The 23,013-nt window shown below is 36.5% G+C and overlaps 1 protein-coding gene across 1 annotated transcript in view; it reads right to left on the reverse strand.

Moving 5' to 3' along the window:
* Positions 1 to 420: 420 nt before the first annotated feature.
* LOC140151388 (E3 ubiquitin-protein ligase ubr3-like) overlaps positions 421 to 23,013 on the reverse strand; it is a 56,420-nt gene continuing 33,827 nt past the window's right edge. The window contains exons 16-38 of the mRNA XM_072173709.1: positions 22,305 to 22,364; positions 21,434 to 21,597; positions 20,841 to 20,988; positions 19,408 to 19,506; positions 18,219 to 18,368; positions 17,198 to 17,339; positions 16,061 to 16,664; positions 15,332 to 15,444; positions 14,239 to 14,430; positions 13,581 to 13,714; positions 12,880 to 12,990; positions 12,161 to 12,370; positions 11,169 to 11,287; positions 9,938 to 10,023; positions 8,932 to 9,025; positions 8,234 to 8,331; positions 7,029 to 7,153; positions 6,181 to 6,285; positions 4,826 to 4,951; positions 3,606 to 3,797; positions 2,571 to 2,780; positions 1,395 to 1,534; positions 421 to 1,047 (exon numbers count right to left, since the gene is read on the reverse strand). Of these exons, the coding sequence (XP_072029810.1) occupies positions 930 to 1,047; positions 1,395 to 1,534; positions 2,571 to 2,780; positions 3,606 to 3,797; positions 4,826 to 4,951; positions 6,181 to 6,285; positions 7,029 to 7,153; positions 8,234 to 8,331; positions 8,932 to 9,025; positions 9,938 to 10,023; positions 11,169 to 11,287; positions 12,161 to 12,370; positions 12,880 to 12,990; positions 13,581 to 13,714; positions 14,239 to 14,430; positions 15,332 to 15,444; positions 16,061 to 16,664; positions 17,198 to 17,339; positions 18,219 to 18,368; positions 19,408 to 19,506; positions 20,841 to 20,988; positions 21,434 to 21,597; positions 22,305 to 22,364 (3,540 nt within the window). The 3' untranslated portion in view covers positions 421 to 929. The remainder of the gene's footprint in view (positions 1,048 to 1,394; positions 1,535 to 2,570; positions 2,781 to 3,605; positions 3,798 to 4,825; positions 4,952 to 6,180; positions 6,286 to 7,028; positions 7,154 to 8,233; positions 8,332 to 8,931; positions 9,026 to 9,937; positions 10,024 to 11,168; positions 11,288 to 12,160; positions 12,371 to 12,879; positions 12,991 to 13,580; positions 13,715 to 14,238; positions 14,431 to 15,331; positions 15,445 to 16,060; positions 16,665 to 17,197; positions 17,340 to 18,218; positions 18,369 to 19,407; positions 19,507 to 20,840; positions 20,989 to 21,433; positions 21,598 to 22,304; positions 22,365 to 23,013) is intronic.

Genomic DNA, 23,013 nt, shown 5'->3' on the forward strand with positions numbered 1-23,013 from the left:
ATTGCCATTTATCTTACACCAACAGAGTATTTCATTTGAAATCCATATAAATCTCCTATGGAAGACATGTCTTTAATCTTTCACATCTACCTGTGGAAGACATGTCTTTTCTTTAATCTTCCACACCTCCTGTGGAAAACATGTCTTTGATCTTCCACATCTCCTGTGGACGGCATGTCTTTAATCTTCCACATCTCCTGTGGAAGACATGTCTTTAATCTTCCACATCTCCTGTGGAAGACATGTCTTTAATCTTCCACATCTCCTGTGGAAGACATGTCTTTAATTTTCCATAATCTCCTCTGGAAGATATGTATTTAATCTTCTACATCTTCTGTGGAAGACATGTCTTTGATCTTCCACATCTCCTATGCAAGACATGTGGAAGACATGTCTTTAATCTTCTAAACAAGCGGTGTGCCTTCCAGGGGGTGTATGGAATTCAAATGGAATAACCCACTGTAGTGCATACTGTGTAAAAACTGAAGCAGGGCTCTGATTGGCTGATTGAATCACACCGTGAAACATCAGCACCTCAATCGTGGAACAAACCACACAGCACCAATGTTCTAGGTGTGACCGTCTATTAAGTGATAAAACTGTCTCAGCAAGTGCTGAACATCTACACCAGCCTATGGACCTAAGTCAAATCAAGTCAAGACCTATTCCTGCTAAAATAACTCTGGATCAATTGCAACCATGTATTTTTGTATGCCCTAAGATGTCAACTACCTCTGGTGTCAGTGTAGATTTGGCCTTAAAGTAGTTAGCACCCAACTTTAGGATAAGCTCATATTACAGTAGTTTAAAGAGATGCAGCACTCTGGGCTGTACACACACGTTATGTCATATGTGTGCCGGTCACTATGAGGAAAGATAAAAAACTAATATGACGAAAGTAATTTGATCGCATTATTTGTTCATCATAATTACTGCATTCCACCATGCCAATTCCATCCTTTACACATATGGTTTAGACCGTGAGATTTCCATAGATGTTCCAGGAACTGGTATCTCTTCTGACATAGATACAATGGCTTACCTCGTCTGAAATGTATAATAAGGAAATAAGGAAACATATTGAAATCTTAAGTCCAATAAGATGGCAGGAACCATATTTTTCCAGTTTATCCATTTAACTAAGAAACGGTAGTGTACTTCTTAATACTGATACAATCATTTCAGAGGAAATGAGTCAAGGAAGCCGGAAGCCAATAATTGCATCTATATTGCCATATGTCTTGTGTTCTTGAATTAAAGTGAATAATATATCAAAACGGACAGATTTTGGCACTTCACTACCTGAGAAAAGTCATGCAGATGGGGTGAAAATTACACATTTGATGAGGATTGTAGGTACCCTGAGGCCCATAAGCCTATAGTTTTGCACTCACCTCAGTTCCTGATCTTCTTCCCCATGACTATCTAGATACACTGAGGCCCATCGACACATCCTTTCTCCTCTGATGATAAGTGTACTGGAGTAGTTGACATCAAGAAATATACCAGTCCCTGCACCACACGTAATAGAATGCTGTTCACAAAATGGAGAAATATAACAATATTTTTAGGTTTGATGTTTTTTGGTGTATTTTAAACTTTCTACCCAGTTCATACTGATAAGCTTATCTACTAGCATAACAGATCTTGATATCATGCAATGTATAGATTTCCTAAATATTGGGATACTTCAAATACATTACAGACTTGTTTCATTGTCTTTTTGATACAGTACATCCCTTGACATAACTGATATTTCAGGCAGAAACTAAGTTGTCCTCCTGTAAAAATCCCACCAGAAAGTAAGGGCATGGATCCTTATTTCTTGTTGAGATTTTCAGAGGAAGGAGCTTTCTATTTTGACTGTTCAGTACCAGAAGTGGGTAAGTGCAATAGCTGCATTGTGAACATTTGGCAATTTACACACAGTATATTGTACTCATCTACACATGGCAGCTATTGCACTTACCCACTTCTGGCACTAAGTAGTCGATTTGTATGCTAAATTTACCCTATTAACCTGTTTCTTATACAAGAAAAATTGCCACGATTATTGCCATTTTTATAACAAAATTGTCACTGAAAGTGTTGGAAAATACAAGCAAATATAAATGCATCCACTCGCGCGCGTGAAAAAATGAACGCGTCCGAAAGCATTGCATGGACTATGTGGAGTGCGCGCCTGTGCAATTACACAATATTTATGCCCGGCTAGTAATTTACTAACGTTTGCTCCGATTCATTCTCACTATCTAGGAGTGTATGAAATTGAGTTATTCCATTTAAATCCATACTACCCCTGTGAATGATTTTGAAAATATCTTCCACAGGGGGAGTATTGCTATCAAATGGAATGAAAACACTATGTGTGTTTATTTCATTTGATAGATTCAACCTGAATCTTCTACAGATGGAGGGCATGTGTCAAATAGAGTTGGTTAATGTACTAATTCCATTTGAAATTCATATTCCCTCTGTGGCAGATATTTCCAAAATCTTCCTCAGGGGTAGTGTGGATTTTAAATGGAATAGCCCATTACCACCAAACTAGTAAATGTAACTCCCCTTACCTGGACACCCTCCCATAGATTCTGCATTTGACAACAAGTACTCCTGAGACACACCAGGGTGCCACATACAAGGCAGATAGCTGGTCTACTAGGAACTGAGCAGCATGCTTGACATTTCTTGACTCGGTAGTAGCGGAAGATCACATCGTAGCATTTAGGAAGCTGGAGTAGGCGCGGTGGGAAGAAGATGGGACTGTATAAAAGTAGACTCTGCAAAAAGAAATACATATTGATACATAAATTACTGTTTACTTATAGAGAAACTCATGAGTACCTACAGATTAGTGGATGCCACAGCCAATAATAATCCTAACCTAATCCTAACATAAGCCTAATCTCATAATATAATTCAAATCCTAAAACCTTACTATAACCCCAAAATATATTCCCAATCCTCACTCTCAGCATGGTGACAATCATTCTTAAATGTATTTAACATAATCACACTAGGCTGTGAGAATAAAGTTACTCTTAAGCAATATGAAATCATCATAAAGATCTTCAACCAACAAAGTTGTGCCCTCTATGGACAACATGGAAATCATAAAAAGCACAATTACTTCTGATTTATGGGTCCTGACAAACATAATCAAAATGGTAAACATTTGCAAAAACACACTACTGTTGCTATATTTATTTTTGGACACAGGTGTACACTCCTTCTTCTGTAGTGACTTGCATACTTCACAAAAGCTCTTACCATAGCGACCGGCTGCTTAGTAACAACATTGTGTAGCGTGATTGGATTAATGTTTTTTGAGTTGTACATAGTTTACAATGCCATACACTTGTGGAATGGTTTTAAATGTGCAGGAATGTTATCAAGATGGAATATGCTATGCTTAAGGAACAGCTTCCAATTTTGCTACATAATTTGTTGCCCTACTTTTGAAAGCATTATATGTAATCGTTACTGAAAATGCATTTAACAAACCAAGTCATCACCTTTTATAACAATTTTGGATCTACAACTAACATTGATATTTTAATTTTACATATTTTTCTCAAATCATTCACACCTTTTTTTCAACCTACCTTTGTTTTTCTAGGATTTCTCTTGACAACTTTGATCAGTTGCTTACACCAGAGTGAGATGAGTTCACTAGGCTTCTCATGTGCAAACTGTACACACCTAGCACTGTACAGAGACTGTTGTTTCTCATCTCGAGGGGGCAGTGTGCACAGGTTTAGGTAGTTGGCTAGGATTTCAAATTCTATATCATCATGCTGAAAAAGTTAGAATCAAAATGAAGTACTGTTAGTATTGAAATGCCCTTGCCTACGGGTGTCTCTCTACCTTTTGCCACTCTGGTTCCGAGCCAAAGCATTACAGTATTTTCATTTAGTATAATAATTTGTAATTTTTTAAATGTATTATGGGTAACCTTGTAGACCAGGGGTTCTCAACAGTTTGATAGTGTGGGCCAAAGTGTAATAATGAAATAATCTTACAGGCCAAAACTATTGTGAGCGCAAAGTGCCAGACTGAATGGGTGGAGTCCAGAGGCCGCCTTAGGACCCCTGGTACTGAGGGTCCAGGGGGTGACAATGAAGCTTTGAGAATGCATCAAAAAAGTTCAAAATGTCAATGACCTAAATACATCATGGGTGAATATGCAGATGTAATCCATTACATATCAAATCCAGAGGGTTATTTCTTTTTTCTCGGCAGCTGGCTGTTTGAAATGCACTTGCGGGCTGGATCTGGCCCATGGGCAGCCTGTTGTGTTGAGGAACCCTGCTGTAGGCAATGGACTGCACCTTATAATAATTCCTAGTACACAAAATATGCAAATTTAAGTATTTAATAGATGTGGTTATGTGGTTCATCTTTGTATTAAGAAATAATGTTTTCTTTAAACAGGTCCATGTCTCACTGAATAGGTCACGTTTGCCCCACAAGCGAAAGGTCTGGGGTTTAAGTCCCTGCACAGGCAGGTATGCATGTTTCCATTTGCAATTTCATTTTAATTGTGCTAGTGTGCGATGCATAATTCTTCTTTACCCTGTATATTGATATATTAAGAATAATGATTAAGTATCATTAATTTGATCTTGTGTGCTAGTTTGTAATGTTTGAATGTTTCTATGTTCCAGTGTATGATGCGTAAGCCTCTTCCCTTGTTTCCTTTGATATTGATTTGTCTTGTGCATTATCCCCTGTGGGGCTCAAGCATTAGATGCATCAACATCTCAGCATGTGTGTATTGATAACAAATCATAATGCAGTTTATCAACCTATAATTCACACATACCGAACATGGCAGTATATCTTCCTTAAATATATGATGTTGTAGAAGGGCAGCACATCTTAGAAATGGCAGGCAGTATTGCTCTACAGATGTCTCCACTGTCTGTGGCGACCAAATTGACTGGCAGATCTGTTGAGACAAAGTAATGCAAATATAGGTTATATGATATAAATCGCCAAGTTTTTTTATGTTCAAATAATGGTGTTGTCCGTGTTCAATGAGATGATAGATGCACACAGTGGCTAACAACGATACCTTTATTCTCATTATTGAATGCTTTCAAATAAAAATATTAATCATAAGAATACCAAATTTAATCAAATTAAATCCTACAGTTTACAAGGAAGTACCTAGGGCTTAGAATCAATCAGTCCTGTTGTTGCTATGCAACTCTGATTGGTTCAAATAGAGAGTAAGCATATTGTGTCGCACTGAACCATGTTATATCACACAGGTAAGAACCAATAAGATTGCAGGAACTTTCTCAAATGTTTAAGAATTTAACATACAGGATGTATCAAAATGATTGGTACCCATTAATGTTTATGTTTATTGAAAAGCGTGCCTCCTCCAAATACAACATTAGATACTCTCGAAATTTCCAGAATTTACAGTTTATGACTTGTTGTACAATCAGTCAACAAATTATTTGGACCTTTAATATGTTAAATTTTGATGTGGCAGACTCATCCATTATCAATGAAAACTGATGGGTACCAATCATTTTGATACAGCTTGTATAATGCATGAAACTATTCCTGCCATTTGATTAGTGGGTATATCTTGTGCCTTAAAATATTCTGCTTATTTTCTCCACAATATTTTGTTGTTGTTTTGTTTTTGTATTTTGGTTCTTAAATGACAGGAATATTTCTTATGTTATATAAAACAAATATTGACTGCTGGTGCAGGAAATGAAGCCACCTATTGCCCCTTGGTGAACTAGGGATGGTGGTCCTACGGCCAAGTTCACCAAGGGCAATAGTTTCCCTCATGAACAGTCAATGTTTGTTTGCAATTCTTAATGTGTAGAGTCTAATTTAGTATTTTAGTATTTATCAGAGTGGTCCTAAAATGACTGTTCAACTACCAATAGAGGAGACACATAGTACAACGTGGGAGGTGTACAAAATAATTTGGAGGTACACTTTTCGCTCCAAAATGAGCAACATCCAAACATGGCAGAGTCTGAGTTTGTATAATCTTCTTGGTTAAAACAGGATATCATAAAAAACTTATTATCATTTTGAAGGCAGGTACCCTATATATGTACACATAGGCACTGATATGCACCTGTGACATTTGCATCCGGTCATGGCATATAAAATTCATTTCTACATAATATCACTACTACTTACTGCAAGTCCCTCAAACATGTGTGGATCCTCATATAGCTTAGTGAGAGACAGTATACCAATCACTTGACTGAGTAGGGAGTCCAGATTAGGCTGTGTCACATTACCCTATGGAGAGCAGAAAAATAATAAACAATCAAATTTACTTTTTATTTACATAATACAAAACAAAAGTAGACCTACTACATCAAACCAATTGCAATTCACGGAAGAACAAGGGCAATCACAGACATAAATACATACTTTATGATTTGTTTGCAAGGCACTTCACATGGATCTGATTCAAAGCTTGTGAAATATCCTCAAAGTAGCAAAAAATCCTGAAAACAGCATCAAATTGGGGTTAAATATTCCAAAACAGGCTGAAATCAATAAAATTGTGTAAAGTTTGGCCACAAAAAATCCTGAAATCAGGAAATATCCTGAAGAATCACATCCCTGACTTCATAAATTATTATAATTATTAATTATTTTTGAGTTTTATTTGCCTCACATCAAGGACCCACACATATGGCCTTAATACACACTCTCTCTGTGGACTGACTTTACACCCCCAATTGCGGACATTGTTTATAATATGCTTTTATGGATCCATAACATCCAAAAAAGCGAGGATGTTCTGCGTCCGCTATTAGTGTTTTCTCATGTGTATGATTGTGTGCACACATCCCACCATTCCAAATTTGTATACATACCTGTGTTGACGACTTTCCACTTTGTCTCCATGCTTCTCTCTTCTGCAGGAAACCTACAACTCACTACAGCTAGAGCTTGTATAATATAGAGTACACTGTGTACAACTCTACCCCCATCTACACACCCCCATTCCAAACCTGTCCCTGTATGCATACCTGTGTTGACTTTCCACTTTGTCTCCATGCTTCCCTCTCTTCTGCAGGAAACCTACAGCTCACTACAGCTAGAGCTTGTATATAAAGTAGACTGTATACAACTCGCACAACTGAGCAGAAATGTTCTGGTGGTAGAATACAAGCACACATCAAAGCCAATGTCATAATTATTCAAGAGTTATGGTACAGTCCGAGCATGGAATAAATTGTGAAACAAAAATATGACATACAAAAAGTTCAAACTATGAAATATGATCCCATATGCATATGTCACGATTGACACACTGCAAATAAGGCCTAAAAAAATTGTTTGATTGGCGTAACCCGACCGACCCTAAAAATAGGTCCGACCCTAGACTTTTTTTCTTATATTTTTGCAAAAAATGGATACAAAAAGTAAAAAAGATTAGAATTTAAAAAAAGGGAAAAATTCACAATTTTCAGCTTAAAATGTGTGTAAAATTTTTTTTAAATAAAAATTGCCAATCGACCTACCCTAATTTTTTTTTTTTTCATGTTACACCAATCAAACAATTTTTTTTAGGCCTAACTTTGAACAATTTCAAAATCATCTTTAGTATATTAGTGCCATAGTAAGCTATATTTGCAAAGATAAAACTATATGGCACTGAGAACATATGTTGCTTTCAAGATAATGATAGCTTGAAACATAAAAAGGTCTTAAGAGTAAACACGGTATTGTTGATTGAAGCAGCCCAAAAATCGATTTTCATTATCTAAATCAATATATTATTGAAAAATAACAATTTGATGTTTTGCAAAAAATGTTCATCCTACAAATTATTAAGTTTGAAAACTTGCTTGATTTATTGTTGTTAATGAGTTACGTACGTTTTACAAAAGTGCTGTTGTTTCAGCCCTCTTTACAACATAACTCAAGAACCACAGGACCTACGAAAGTATATCTGTGATATTTGAATTTTTCTACACACTTGTTATGAAATAATCAATGCAATTTTTGCCAAAGCTCACTACCATTCGCAAGATGCTGTGAACGATCAAATCGCAACAGTTTAAAATAGTGCTAACCTTCCATTTGTAATCAATACATCCTATGGAAGAGCTCAATCTCCCACACAGGGGGTGTAGATTTAAGATGGAGTCACCCATTCAGAATTCTGTTTAAGGTTATTGTCTTCCACTGAGGGTGTATGGATTTCAACTGGAATAGCCCATTTATTTACCTCTTGCCAATGGTTGTGGTAATGCGATGACTAGTTCTACTAGGAGTGCTACAGGATCCATCAGCAACGCTGGAACATCTATCTTTGGTGCTGACTCCCTACAATGGAAATAATAGTAATAGTCAAGTGTAGGATCATGATTGATGAAAACAAACCCAGGGATCTATTTGGGCAATGTGAAATGACACAATGTTGGAACTCAATAAGAGCCATAATGTATGATCTTATAATATGAAATTGGTAATTTTTTTTTTCAAACAAGATTTTTTTGCTATATTTGTAATGTTTACATATGTCCCAACTTACACCTAAATGGAATCAGCCAAATTTTTTGCCTTTGTGGGTAAAATAATTCACATAGTAAGATCCACACAACAGCCAAAATAGCCAGTGGGTTTCTTACACTTTACCTCATTATTTTGGCTTAAAATGGATGGAACCCCTTCCAGACAGTAATACTGATTATATCAACATTTTGGTTAAAGAATAACAAAATTAAAATTTGATGGAAATTGTTCATTATAACTTTACTTATAATTCAACATTCATTTTCTTTAAAACACCTGATGATAACAATAGATGGCCAATAAAAGTTCAGTAATGCCTTTTTTGTGGTCATTTTTTTCTTGCGGTAATTATTAGGTTTGTGATATATATGCTATTATTAAATGGGAAGAAAGACAAGAACAATGACTTACCCCACTTCACCGTTTGTTAGTAGACTCCACAGTTGAGTCAATGGTCCAAAACATGATATTCTCGTTATCTGGTTGATAACCTCAAGTAAAGTACCTAAACAAGTCACAAACACAAACCAATGTCAGCTTCAAGGAGTTAATACACAAAACATTAATGAGTTATCACTCAACACAGACGAGGGCAGGCTTAAACTCCCAGGAATCTATAACACTGTGATCAAGTCTAAGGTCAAAAAGGTCACGACTTGATGATACAATTCACTCTCACTTTAACTAATAATGAGTCCCATCTGAAAATTCTGAGGTACGAATTATTTCTTTGTGTTTGGATCAAAAGTTTTAAACTTCAGTCATTAGTTATACCAACACAGATGAACTTTCATGAACAAAAACTGGTACCAATTATTTTGCTACTGATTTGGTTTCACATATTTTGACAACTGATTTAGAACAGGGCTCACCCGTTGAAAACATATCAAAGTTTGCCCAGTTGCTGTGGTTGACAAATTTGTATGTCAAAGTGCACATGATCTTTCAAGTTACTTATCATAGAACACTTTAGAGTGTACACTGCATCAAAATGGAAGTGTGGTTCTGATTAGCTGACTGAATCACACCGTGAAAAGCTGTGAAACATTGACACATTAGATGATAATGACCTGATCCCATTCTTTTTATGTCGTCGTTTGGGCAAAGGGTTACAACGGCCTGTGCAGTTAACAAGTATGTAAATGTTGGGCAGGAAAAACCTCCTATGTAGCTTAGTGGCCCCTGAACATGTTTAAAATAAAACTGCCAACAGGTTACGTGGGAGGTTTTGCTCTAAACATGTTCAGGGGCCAATGACACATAGGAGGTTTTTCCTGCCCAATGAAGAAGTGATAAACATTCATTGGCATGTGTAGTGCCATCAGGTAAGCATTTACAACTAGACATTTAATCTTGACATGTTACAGATTTGTTACAACTTTCTCGAGTCATAATCTATACCATCTTTAGTACTTACCTAAACAGCTTTTTCTCTTAAATGGAAAACCAGTTGGAGCAACCAGTTTACCACCTTGCACTACCAAGTCCATCTCCAAATTCAATCTGAAAATAATAAATTGTACACATATAAATGCATGGAATGCCCTTTCAAAACAAATCAGTGAGGCTCCACCTTCAAGAAGCTCTAAAACTTTCACTCGTTTGAAGATATTAAATTCACACTTCCCCATCTGCAATTTCTGCTATTGGAATGCAACTTTATACTTATGCCAAGAAATGACATTACTTTTTGTATGAATTATGAATGCATAGAGCAGGGTGGACATGAAGGCAATGCACTTGCTACAAATTTAGGTTGTCCAATCAATACACTGTATTGATATCAAGCGCAATCCCAGGATACACATGCATGCCCTTATTGACCCTATTACACGCAAGAAGTTTTACAAACATGCAGCTTGTTTTCACCAGTGTTTGGTAGTTGCAATATCATCTGGCTCTCACTTGATCTACTTATCAGCATACCTACTTCTGCCACATATTCAATCATAATCAGACTGCTAGTATCGCATTGCAATTTGCATACCATATTTTCTCTGTCATGATAAAACATCCAAAGTGCAGTGCAAAATTGTGATACAACTTTCTTACATCTTAGCATTATAAAATATAACATGGCCAGGGACTGCCTTTTATTGAAAATTAGAAAAGAGCTTTAGAATGCTCTTCTGGTCTCTTCATGAAGAGCTATTTCCACCTGTGGCCATTAAAGCATAAAGCATAAAGAATTTAATGAGTCATCTAGAGGAGCTATAAATCACTCTTGCAAAATGCAACTTAAGAAGAGCTGTAGAGGAGTGATTGCTCTCACTCAAAAGGCAATCCCTGATGGCACTCCATTACAAAAGGTATAATGGGATGCAGTTTGCAATGCAAGTCAGAAAACGTTCCTTGATGGCCTGGTTATGATGGGCGATTCCATTTGACAACCATATATCCCCTTTAGGAGGATTTTGGAATTCCAACAAAATTTAACAGTTTTAATTATTCCAGATCCAACCATTTTCATCCATAAAAAGTGACAAATTCTAGACAAAGTTATTGAATTTTAGACCAAATTGTGTAAAATTCAACTGGATATTATAAATTTTAACAATTTTCAACTACATGTATAAAGCAGTCAAATCTTCTCCACAGAGGGTACCTGGAGTTTAAATAGAATAGCCCAATTCCAGCAATCATCTTACCTTGCAGTAGAGCACAATTCAGCAAATGGTTCACTCATTGTACTGCTCTCTTTACATCTTTCTTCTCTTGTTATGTCTTGACAAAACACGTCTACCGCTGACATATATTTAGTCACCATCTGCATCAAATTGATAACAAAAAATTACAATGTTGTACATGGCTTTTCATGTTTTTAGCATATATCCAAGATCAATGACTGGAAATACAACCATGTCTTTCTTTCTGTATGTTGCATTTTTATCTCTTGATCCCATAGGCTTGTAAAGTATTTATCACCTAAATCATGGGTGGCCTACCTGTGGCCTGAGGATGTCAATGCGGCCTGTCAAGCCTTTTTTAAAAAAAACCTTTAGTATAGAACAAAAGTGCCTGAAATTCTCAATGTGGCCATCGCATCAAAAAAGTAGCATAGGGCTAATAAAAGAATCCATTTGTTAAATTTTATGGAAAGCATATCTAGACATTAACAGCTGAAATCTGGGTGATAACACTGACCCAAATTCAAACAGGCCATGTGACCAGTGAAGGGAGTCACTGTAGCAGGTCAGCATATTTGCAGGCATGAAAACTGGTCTTGGGAAAAAACACTGAAAACCATGTTTTTTTTACCATTTTCTGTGGATTTGTTTCAGAAACAGGCTGAAATACACTGAAAACAATAACAAACAACGCTGAAATCAACTAAAACACTGAAAATTTTCATGCCTGTATTTGAAGAATATTGTGTAACCGACAAGTGTAGGCAAGTATAGCTGGCAATCAGGCATTCCCTGATCAAAACCAACTGTAACAAGGTCTTTTATCATGGGTCATCTGCCCGTTTTTCCAGATGAGCCACAAGGAGAGTGGATTTGATTTGATTTGATTTTGTTGGTCATGTATTGATTTTGAACCAGGACTTCTCACTCCAAAGGCAAATACCTTAACCAGTGTGACATGCTGCTCTACTATTGACTTTCTTAGCAACTTGCAACAAGTCTTTCTTACTTACCCCATATAGCGGTAATTGAGGAAGTGACACAACTCTGGATATTTCTTTGACTATTTCAGTGTGGCATCTTTGGGCAAGAACCAAGGCTTGTGATGACTCCTCTGTTGTCTTTGGCATACATGGCATGACTGAATTGGCTAGTTGACGGCATAATGGGCATTCATATTCACCCTTCTTTACTTTAAGATGTGGTGACTGGAACTCATTTCTCTGTAGACCAATTATATTAACAAAAGCAGCAGGTCATTACTAAAATATTACAGAAAAAATCCTAAACACTCTGAAAGTCATACAATGCTATAACCTGGGTGCTTCCCCGGGACCAAGGTGGGACAGGGGCTCTCAGCTTACTCCACTTCCAACCAAACCACCTTGGGCATTAGGGTTCATACACGTAAATAGCAAAGCAATTTATTAGGGTATTACACCAAATGTAATAAAAAAAGATATACGAGGATCATAAGGCAAATTACTATCACTATGATCTTAAACAAGCCTCTTGCAGTGGATTTAAGGGCAATTAAGGTCATCATTATCATGAATTTTATAACCGTGTTGCTTCTTCACAACTTAATCACAAGGATGTATAAATTTAGCTTCATCCATTCATAGCAACCAAATCCTGACTCTGAAGATGCGAGGGGTATTAGAATAATGTAAATGTTGGAAAGCATCATTACAATACCTCGAGTATTTGACATAGGAGTCTAGACGCTTACCTTGAGTGATTTGACATAGGAATCGTGACAGTCTAGATGTAGTGTATGTCCACATGTCTGGATGTGCACTCCTCCCTGCCAACCAACGCTTACTGCATAGTAACAGCCACCCTGGTAAGAGAGAAAGAGAGAAAGGTGTTGAAATCTTTCACAACATAACTTCCATGATTATGTAGGATGCCACACTCTCAATCTATCACGATACATACATATTACGCTTTTGTATAGCACCATTTCATCAAGATTACAGCGCTGTTGTTTATACAGATATTGGAGAGAGAAAACAAAAAACACACATAACATATCAGAATCGGTGGGCTCCAACCAGTGCACTAAAAGTATCCAGTCTGGAGGTATTCTCCCCGATCCAGACTGAATAACAGCAGATGACTGTTGAATCACTTCCTCATATTCAACTCATGCTCCCTTCACCTGTGTACCCTTTTTCCACCCACATCCGACTCACACCTGCATGCTGATGTTTTAATATGTGGCAATATCCATTTATGCATGTGCAATATTTTTCATCTTTTATCTTGCATTATTTGAATTTAAATTTGTTGTTTATATATTTTGTATTTGTAATTTTGTAATATTTTGATGTCTTTTAACTAATGTAAAAATTGCTCAATTTGGCCTTAGGGCCACGATGCTTTTTTAATAAAATGAAATGAAATGAAATGAATAAGAAGCCAACATACCTGGTCAAAGCATTCTTGAAGTTCATGAAGTCTTTCGGTTTGTTGCTCATAACATTTGCCAGCTTTAGAGAGTTCTTGCTGGTCATTAATAGGAAGCTGCTGTGGTTCTGATATCTGTGATTGATGACCCAGAACTAGAGGGAGGGAAAGAAACACTATGATTAGTAAATTATATAAAGAAACCAATTTACTTCTTAAGAAAGAATGTTCGATTCAAATCTTACTTGGTGGTACTGCAGTTTCCATTCAGACACAAGTGCAGATTTGAGTCCCAATTTTCACTGTACTCATCACTGATCCAAACTCAAGACCCTGTTTCATCTGGTCTTGGTTCATGTGGACTTGCCTCTAACTCTACTTGGTGCCTGGTGGTAAACTTAGAAGGGGATCTCATAGCAGAAGCAATCATGGTTTTTAATATCTTGTTATCTTGGTAACTCAGACCTCTGAGACTTGCTGATTAGTTTCTCATTACTCAGCCGACATTATTGAATATTGAAAAGATAATCAAATTCTTATATGATAAGGGATAAATTATGATATTTATCATTTTCATTATTACTAATATTTGGATGCTTTCTACTTTGTTTCACTTATATACTTGCATATATACTTAATCAGCAATCATAGATTTTCTGATAGCATTATTTACACCTACCACTGGAGGCTTGTAATAGCACTATACGTCCATATGGTTTGTCAGCAGTTGACGGTCCACTTTGTCCACAGATGACACAATCATAGTGATCTTTGGGAGTCTCCTTTTCCATGGCTTGCTTCTTGGATGGACTCTCTGGCCTGTCGGTAGAATCTGCTGGCTCAGGTACGGGCTCTTCTACTGGTTTGGGCTCTGATTTTAAAATGTCGGAAGCAATATTAGTGGTCACTCCCTTAAATGTAATCTTTATCCTAATCTCTCTCATGAACCCTTTGTTTAAATGTTGAGAATAGACTGGCTAAACATGGGTCGATAGTCAAGAAATAAACATATTTTGCAAGACCTGGATACATTCTTAGAGGTACATTTTGTCACTATCGACCCATGTTGCACTTGATAGCAAATTAGTACAGAAAACTGAAATGGGAGAAATGCATTATGGGAAGTGTAAGATATCTTCTCTTAACTCCAACACCAATCTCTTGTGCATGACAACAGTTACTCTCTAGTCTTGTAATAATATCCATACACAAGCATAATTGGGAAAATCCAGTTGAAATCCAAACACCCCTACAGAAGACATGACCTTTATCTCCCACATAGGGAGGGAGTGTGAATTTCAAATGGGGCCGGGTGACTCCATTTGAAATCTACACCCTCTGTGTGGGAGATTAAGGTCATGTCTTCTATGTGTATGGATTTCAACTGGAATAGCCCATTGAATTAAACAGCACAGGCATGTTTCATTTTGTTGTTCTTATCTACGTATCACCAATGAAATTTTGTGTTAGTCTCACCAATTGCAAGTCCTCTTGTGAGGTACTTTTCAATAAATGAGGCTAACTTGATGAGCAATTTATGATTCATTACGAATTCTGTTGTTTTTAACCAATGGCCGATACTGTTGACAGTTCGGTGGTGCAGTTAGACAAAATATTTCGCAAAGGAAGTCTCTGATTATTCCTTTAACCCAACCCCATGGGCACTATCTAAGAACTATTTTGATTGGTTATAAAGACAAGCATATTATGTGTTAAGCCAATCACAGATGTGGTAATTGGTATGGGGGGGGTTAACTTGTCATTTGTCTTACCTTCTTCCTCTTCATCAACCACATCCGGCTCATCTGTCATCTCCAAGAATTTCATTTGTTCCTGTGCTAATTTGGCAAACAATTTCCTCTGTGCTTCTCTAGCCTTTTTACGTCTGTCATAGATAATGATAAGATAGTGAGCTATTCATCTTGTGACAAGTCAAATGCTTATAATGGAGTCATTATTTCAGACCAATTATTTTAATAATTGAGATTTCAAAAGAATATACAGTCCTAACGAAGTTATGGATATTTGAATTACAAGCGATCAAGTTAATTCAGTAGGCTATAGTCTGTACATCTACCTTGAGTCACCAGCATTAGCTTTGAGAAGTTCAGCATGTTTTGCGTTAGCTTGGTGTGTGTATATACTTTTACACACGCAATCAACGTGCCACATATGTACACGCAAGAAACTACGCTAAGCCAACACACCACATACTGAACTTCAAAGTGTCGGTGACTCGAGGCAGAAATACAGACTATAGATAGTCAATTTGATGTGCAATGATGCCTATTTGAGCCCTGAGTGTCATGAAAATTGAGCTGCAGTATCAACTACAATATTCTTCATTTTACAATGAAATGTCCGCAGCATTTGCCAACTGGGAGGGGCTTAAAATATATTATCGCTTACGTTGTTCTGTGTGTAACCATACTTTTGTTTTACTAAGTGTCATTAACAATCCATAAAATATGTGCATTTTTGCATTTTAACATGTTACATACCTATCCTCCGCTGAGTCCCCATCACTTGTACTTTCCACTTGACTTGTCCCACTGCTGGGCAAATGCTTCCTGCTATATTCCTCTAACATATTCTTAATGCCTTCGTGCATTCCAGCCACTTTATCCAAGAACCGCTGAATATACTCCGAACCACCCCCAACAAATGGTCCCACGCGTCTGACAGTATCTGACCGATAACTAGGCAATGAATAGGTGGCATTCTTTTCTGACAGTCTCGTATAGAGTTTTAACAGTAAAGTAATAATAGATTCATTCACAGGTATTGTTTTACTAGGAGGGTCCAATATCTTTGATGCTGTTGATGCTGAAGCGCCCTCTGAGGTGCTAGGTATGTCTTTCATAGGTGAGTCGCTACCGTGTGGTATAGTACTAGTAAATACTAATCCTTCCTCTATCTCTGATTCATTGTCATATACATGGGTAGACATCTCATCTATGATAGCATCAATCATACTATGAGTACTGACACCTGTCTCATGGATTATTTCCATCTCTGCTACACCATCATCATCATCCTCTTCCTCCTCCTCCTCTTCCAATTCCTCTTCATTGTCATCTCCTTCTACTTCAGCATGGTCCATTTCTAAATACAAAAATATTAAAGACTTATAATAATGATGATCATTTCTACCTCTCTCTCTCTCTCTCTCTGCAACCAAACAACTTAGCTGTCAAATTCACCCCACTATTGTATTTCCTTACTTACCAGTTCAATTTATTTAGTTATCAATTAAAAATACCTGCTTATTTAAATAATTTCCTGCAAAATTTGGACATGTCTTGTCTTTATCTTGTCTTAGTTAGTTTGAAAGAAAAATACACAAGACACTGAACACTTTGTTAACTAGATTATTTGAAAAGAAACAGATATATACCCAATAACATCAGGGGAACTTTCAAAGTGTAGAAGTACCTATGCCCTTAGAAATAAGGATGCAGATTATGGTTAGCTTTTAGGGTTAGAGATAAGATTAAGAGATTATGATTTAAGCTAGGTTAGGATAATCATTGGGATGGTGACCACTATTCTAAAGTTGCTCCCATCAAGACAAGAAACAATTTTAACTGCAAAACGGTTAAATCTACAGAGGGAATCAATTGCAAACATTTGTTTACCTTCTTCCTCTTCATCGCTTGAATCCATGACAGCAACAGTCTCAAATTGAACAGTGCCCCCTAAAGCAGGACCAGCTAGCGAGAAGATCTCCTCCGTCAGAATCTGCTCTAGCAGGTTGTCTGTATTGGTTACTGCACTCTTCTGTTGAAACAAATGTGGAATGGTTATTAAACAAGTTTTAATGCTGGTATTTTTTAATTACCAATTCCTAATCTGTGGGAGTGGTCAAGTTTATAGACACATAATCTGATTGGACAATTGCATGATTTCGGGTGTCGTCTATCAGGTCGAAGACAACGCTACATCTCAAGTATTGACAATGCATAAAATGCTTGTAGAGGTGCACGTATGTAGCGTTTTTTATGCATAAAGACCTAGTGCATAATACTCCCACATAATTACAGACAGTACATGTACAATTATAATAAAGGGAGTTTTATGACAGTAGCTAAATTTTTGCTCTATAAAACAGTTTGTAATTATCAAAATAATATTCAATTGACAAAGAATGAGAATAAATAAATATTAAAATAATATTCAACTGACTAAGAATGAGAATAAACAATATGAATTTTTGTTTTTTATTATCCCCTACCATGTGATAAACGATTGGCAGGTCCAATATTTGATCGTAGTAGCCAGCATCCACTTCTCAAAATATTGGACCTGCCTGTCATCTATCACACAGTAGAGGATAGTAAAAACAAAAATTCCTATCGTTTATTCTCTTATTCGTTGTAGGGACAGTATGTCCCAGCGATAGAGTACTTGCCTATGGTGCACAAGGTCTGGGTTTAATCTAGTTGTGGCCACTACTAATCTCATGCGGCCAGATTCTTAATTGGCATTAAGTAGTGCTCTCTTCATTTAGAATTGATAAATGAACTACATTGAAAGTAATCCGTAATTCAGTTCCATTCACAAATTATACACCAGTTTCATGACAAATAGTCACATTCATTGCCAATTCACATTTACACACAAGAAGGAATTGTGCACATACTTATTTCAACAACTTACAGCTTTTGATGTCCTGCCACTGCTGGGCACTGCAGGTGGCTTACATGGGACCTCCACAGCTATTATTGGGTGGACCAAATTATCCAATATCAAATGGTCTGGAAACCAATGAATGAAGTCCAAGTCTTTCACTACCTCAGAAGTTGATTGCTGTAATAGTATTGTCACAAAGTTCATGTTTATTATTTTAAAATATAATTTCTGGTTTTCAAACTAATTTAACTTTACTGCACCATGTGCCAAACATTTCACTGTTCTTGAAGACTCAATAACCATTGAAGCATTCAATTAACTTAGACACATGGTTTTAATTGTCTTATTGAAAATTGTATCGTTCTTTAAATATGTCATGAAAGAAAAATATTTTTACATCCTTGGACCCAACATGGTTTTCCATTTTCTTCAGCAACAATAAATTTCTCTGTCTTTTTTCTATTCAATTTCGCCCTATTTTAGCTTGACACAGGTAAGCACAGGGTTCAGTAACCTATTACCAGAGCACAACAACTGGTTGCTGACATTGTACAGCTTATTTTGCAATTGGCCAAAATTGAATTGAATTTGATATTTATTCAAATTGATATTCTTCAGCTGGAAATCTGTTCCATCTTTTCATTCATTCATGATATCTTCATGGTTAATTGAACACACAACAGGTGAATTTGTACTCAATCAACTTGATATCTGTGTATTGACCTTTTTCCCTCTATCCCACAATGCACTATTCCAGGGGGGTATGACGTAGTTCATCAACCTCATAGATCGTGTGCATCCGATGGTCTTTGCCATACCTTTGCAATTATTTTGTCTTAATATGGGCATACTGATTCCATATATGCGGATTATCGTAAAGGCCATCAATGATACTAATTATGCAATTATTGAATACACGAGTGATGCAGTTACAGAGCGATGCAGAACATCTGTGTAAGAGAATAAAAATGTTGTTTTTTGCCCCCGAAAGGTATTAGTGATCGCGGCGCCATTATCGTGATTATAATGGATTCCTTTTTTGTGATGAAGGCACCAGCCGAAATGTCCGTATTCCAGAATGTAATGAACTTAACTCTGTACTCCCCAGGAGATGATGTAGTTTATGACACTCATACCCCCCCTGGAATAGTGCATGATGGGAAAGAGGGAAAAAGGTCTATACAGTCAACATATTTGCAATCTCGTATATACCAACCTTGTTTGGACCAGACTCTGGGGCTGTTTGTATTGCCATATCAAGTAGTGCCATGCAAAAATACAATGTCGTATCAGAGATGGATTGCGTATTCACAGCCTGTAAGAAATGGATTCAGAAATTGTGAAATTGTTATATTTGAATAGGTTCTGTTGTTTAACATAGGTAATTGGAGATAAAGGAAATGGTAATCATAATTGCCCCTGAATTAGCTAAGTCCTATCTCATCAATTAATGAGAGCCATATTTCATGAAGAATTCATAACATCTTCGACTAAATTGCAGATCTAAGTGACATGATAAAACAATTAGAGGGATTATCTGTGATTTGTCAAACCAGAACACCTAATAATTCATCAAAATTCAGATATTATATATAAAAGTATGTCTTTACTTTAATTCCACCCGTCTGCATGATTGGCTCAAGTGAGGCTATCGAATATGGAAACCATTAGTGTATGCCCTTGGGGGAGTAGTTGCAATGTCTATAAAATAGGCATGATATTTTATAATCAAGTTGGCCTTGTTGATCATCTGTTGGTATTTACCCAAAATATTCTATATAGAAAATATCTGACAATCCCTTTAAAACTGTAATATTAATTGCTTTTCATAGAAAGTACTGGGAATTTGATGTGTGATTTGTGATTTCTACCTCTATCAAGACAATATTCTAAGGGTGTTGTTATCATGTATTAGCGGTATATATATATTTAGGACCCATACCTATTTACAAGGGTGCAGTTTTCCCAAGCCAAGCTGAGGGATACTGCAGCTAACTGCAGATTATATACTTAATTCCCCATTTAAGGAGAGATTCTCCAGCAAAGTTGGCGAAGGCTGTGCCCTTGAAAATTTGTATGGGCCCTTTATATGTATGCATTATTCAACCAACCATCCACTCCCTTAAACAGATATCATGGGCTGCAAGTGTTTTCCCTTTACGAAAATCAAATTCAATTAAACGGCAGCACTAGCAACCGATACAGGATCCCAAAATAGTAGACCCGCAAGGAATGAGTTGTATGTGTGAGTCTGAATTTGAGTTTTTTTACAGAGGAATTCTGAGATATGATTATAATATGATGACTATAGAGGCTATTCGCCCTTTGCACTGATCCGCCATCTTGCTACCAAAATGTGGTTCTTCCTGCAAACACATACGAAAAAAGTGCATTTTTGTTTCTCGCACTTTTCTAGCAACACGCCACAAGGCTTTTGTAAAGCATGCACGGCAGTTAAAGCACACGTTTGACAGGCGTACGCATACGCAACAGTCAATGCGCATTTTGTGGGTAGAACCTTGTTTTGAGACAAAGAATATAAATACTGAATGGTATCTCCTAATTTGCACAGATGTTACTGTAACATCAAAGGTGTACCATTTAAAGTCCCTTTGGCCAACATTTTTTTGCTGTAAATTAAAATCTCACCTTGAAGAATATGTTGAAGATAATACCATGCAATGTCTTGGTGTGTAGCAATTCATGTAGTCCTTTGAATGCTGGTCTTGCTGCGGTCAAAGGTTGAAATGGAGGCCAAGGGTCACGACTTCCTGACCATTTTCCTGCATGTTTCATCCTAAATGTATGTAAAAATAACATGTTATTGTTAAAATTCCTTTATCTTTCTTTCCTTCAGAATTAAAACACACCATTTAAACGGAGGTGGTCTGATAGTAACACATGGTATTTTCTATCTCACATTTTGGCCCATCACCCAAACTTATTCCAAGTTTTGAGTTAGATTGCTCCAGCTCTTTGAGACTCTTATATATACAAATGCACACAACATCATGGGTGGTAGCAACCAATCTACCATGTTTTTGTTCATAACAGATTTAAAAAAAATCATGTTTCAGGTCTAAAACTTCACTGGGATTATGAGAAAAATTTGACCTATTTTTTTAATCATTGTTTCTCTCAATCATCTCTTTGTTGTTTGTCATTTTTCTAAAAATGACATGCTTATACCAAACTACATTCTATATTGAGGAATCAAAATGACAAAGTTCAAAGCAACTTACGCTGAAGTGTATCGGTCCATGGCACTTTGGAAGTCCTTTCTCTGCATGGCACGTAGCATGACATGCACTGGGTTGAACTCTGTAAACCATACACTAGGTTTGGGTCTATAGTGACCCTGCTGGAGTCCACCATTCTCCGATAGTGGATCATGATAATTAGAGACCTACAGAGAAATCAATACCATAGAATGAGTCCAGACTGAAACATGTATACCATACATTGGAGGTTGGGTAAATAGTTACACTGCTGTAGATCATTAGTCTTTGATATGTTGCTCTAGGTTAAAGTTATAGACCACCAGTCTGAAACAGTAAATCAGCAGTTATCAGCAACTTACAGCAACATATAATGATATAACACAGTTATGCTATTCATTTTTGTGTATTAAGCAGTTTCAAAGTATTAGACAATGTAAATCTACAACTCATCATATTCAAAAAAACTATCAAATCATGTGACTCCAGTGCTGTGCTACACAGCTCCAACCAAAACGTTGAGTAAGAATTGAAAATTGTTAAATTTCTTGTACATGTACTGTTTCTTGTGGAGATCTAAAATAGTTAATAATTTCAATGCTAGATACTTTGAAAGGGGTGTGAAGGAGGCAATTTACATCAGAGTCAACCAACCATCTCTCAACCGCGACGGGGGCCGATACAAGTTACCCAGAGTGTACGACCGGGTTTTGGGGTTAATTGTCCAAAAGGTCACTGATTCAAAACTTGGGTTGCCAGTCTCCAGATGAAGTTGTGACCGAAAATTTGAGGTACGTCTTAATTTTGTGTTGAGATCATAAGTTTAAATTTCCAATTATGAAGTCTACCAACACAGATGAACTTTCATGCTAATTTCAATGTCACCCAATCTTACCTCACTCAGGACCTGTTCAAAGTTATCATGTGCACTAACAAGCCCAGTCTTCTCTGGAACGTAATCACATTTAGTCAAGGAAAGTAGTTGCTAGCATTGTATACATCAAATTTGCTTCTCAATTAATATTAGGGTAGACAAGACCCCACATGAATTGTCAGGTACACATGATTGAGTAAAATTAGCTACTAGTATTAGGGGGCCTAAAAAGTGTAAATATTCACACAAGTTTGCCGAAATCCACATCATTTTCCCCCATAATTATACAATTAAATATCAGTGGCAAAGTATAAAATGTTATCTTTTAAGCAAACAATAGAGAAAATTAATAAAATGTGTGTGTAAGATTGTGACTTAAAGCCTGCCAACATCTATAGAAACATTTAATATTTAGCTATTTATAATTACCAAATTTTAAGTTTAAAAGCAATAAAATGATGACAATTACATTAAAAAAAGAAATCAAATTTGACTCTCAAGAACATAAAGTGAAAAATATTTAACAATGATTCCCCTACAATCTTACTTCAATTAGGCCTGTTATCGATACAGTTTTTTTAAGTTGATATATCAGAAGCAAATTATGCAACATATCGATACAGTATCGATATATTGACACATTTTCAAGATGCACTTTACGTTTCTTCAATGATTATTATACAACAGAATAGGCCCCCTACATAACAAAACGGTTGAACAAAGTCTTTTT

This window comes from Amphiura filiformis, chromosome 4 (genome assembly GCF_039555335.1).
Source record: "Amphiura filiformis chromosome 4, Afil_fr2py, whole genome shotgun sequence".
Classification (NCBI taxonomy): Eukaryota; Metazoa; Echinodermata; class Ophiuroidea; order Amphilepidida; family Amphiuridae; genus Amphiura; species Amphiura filiformis.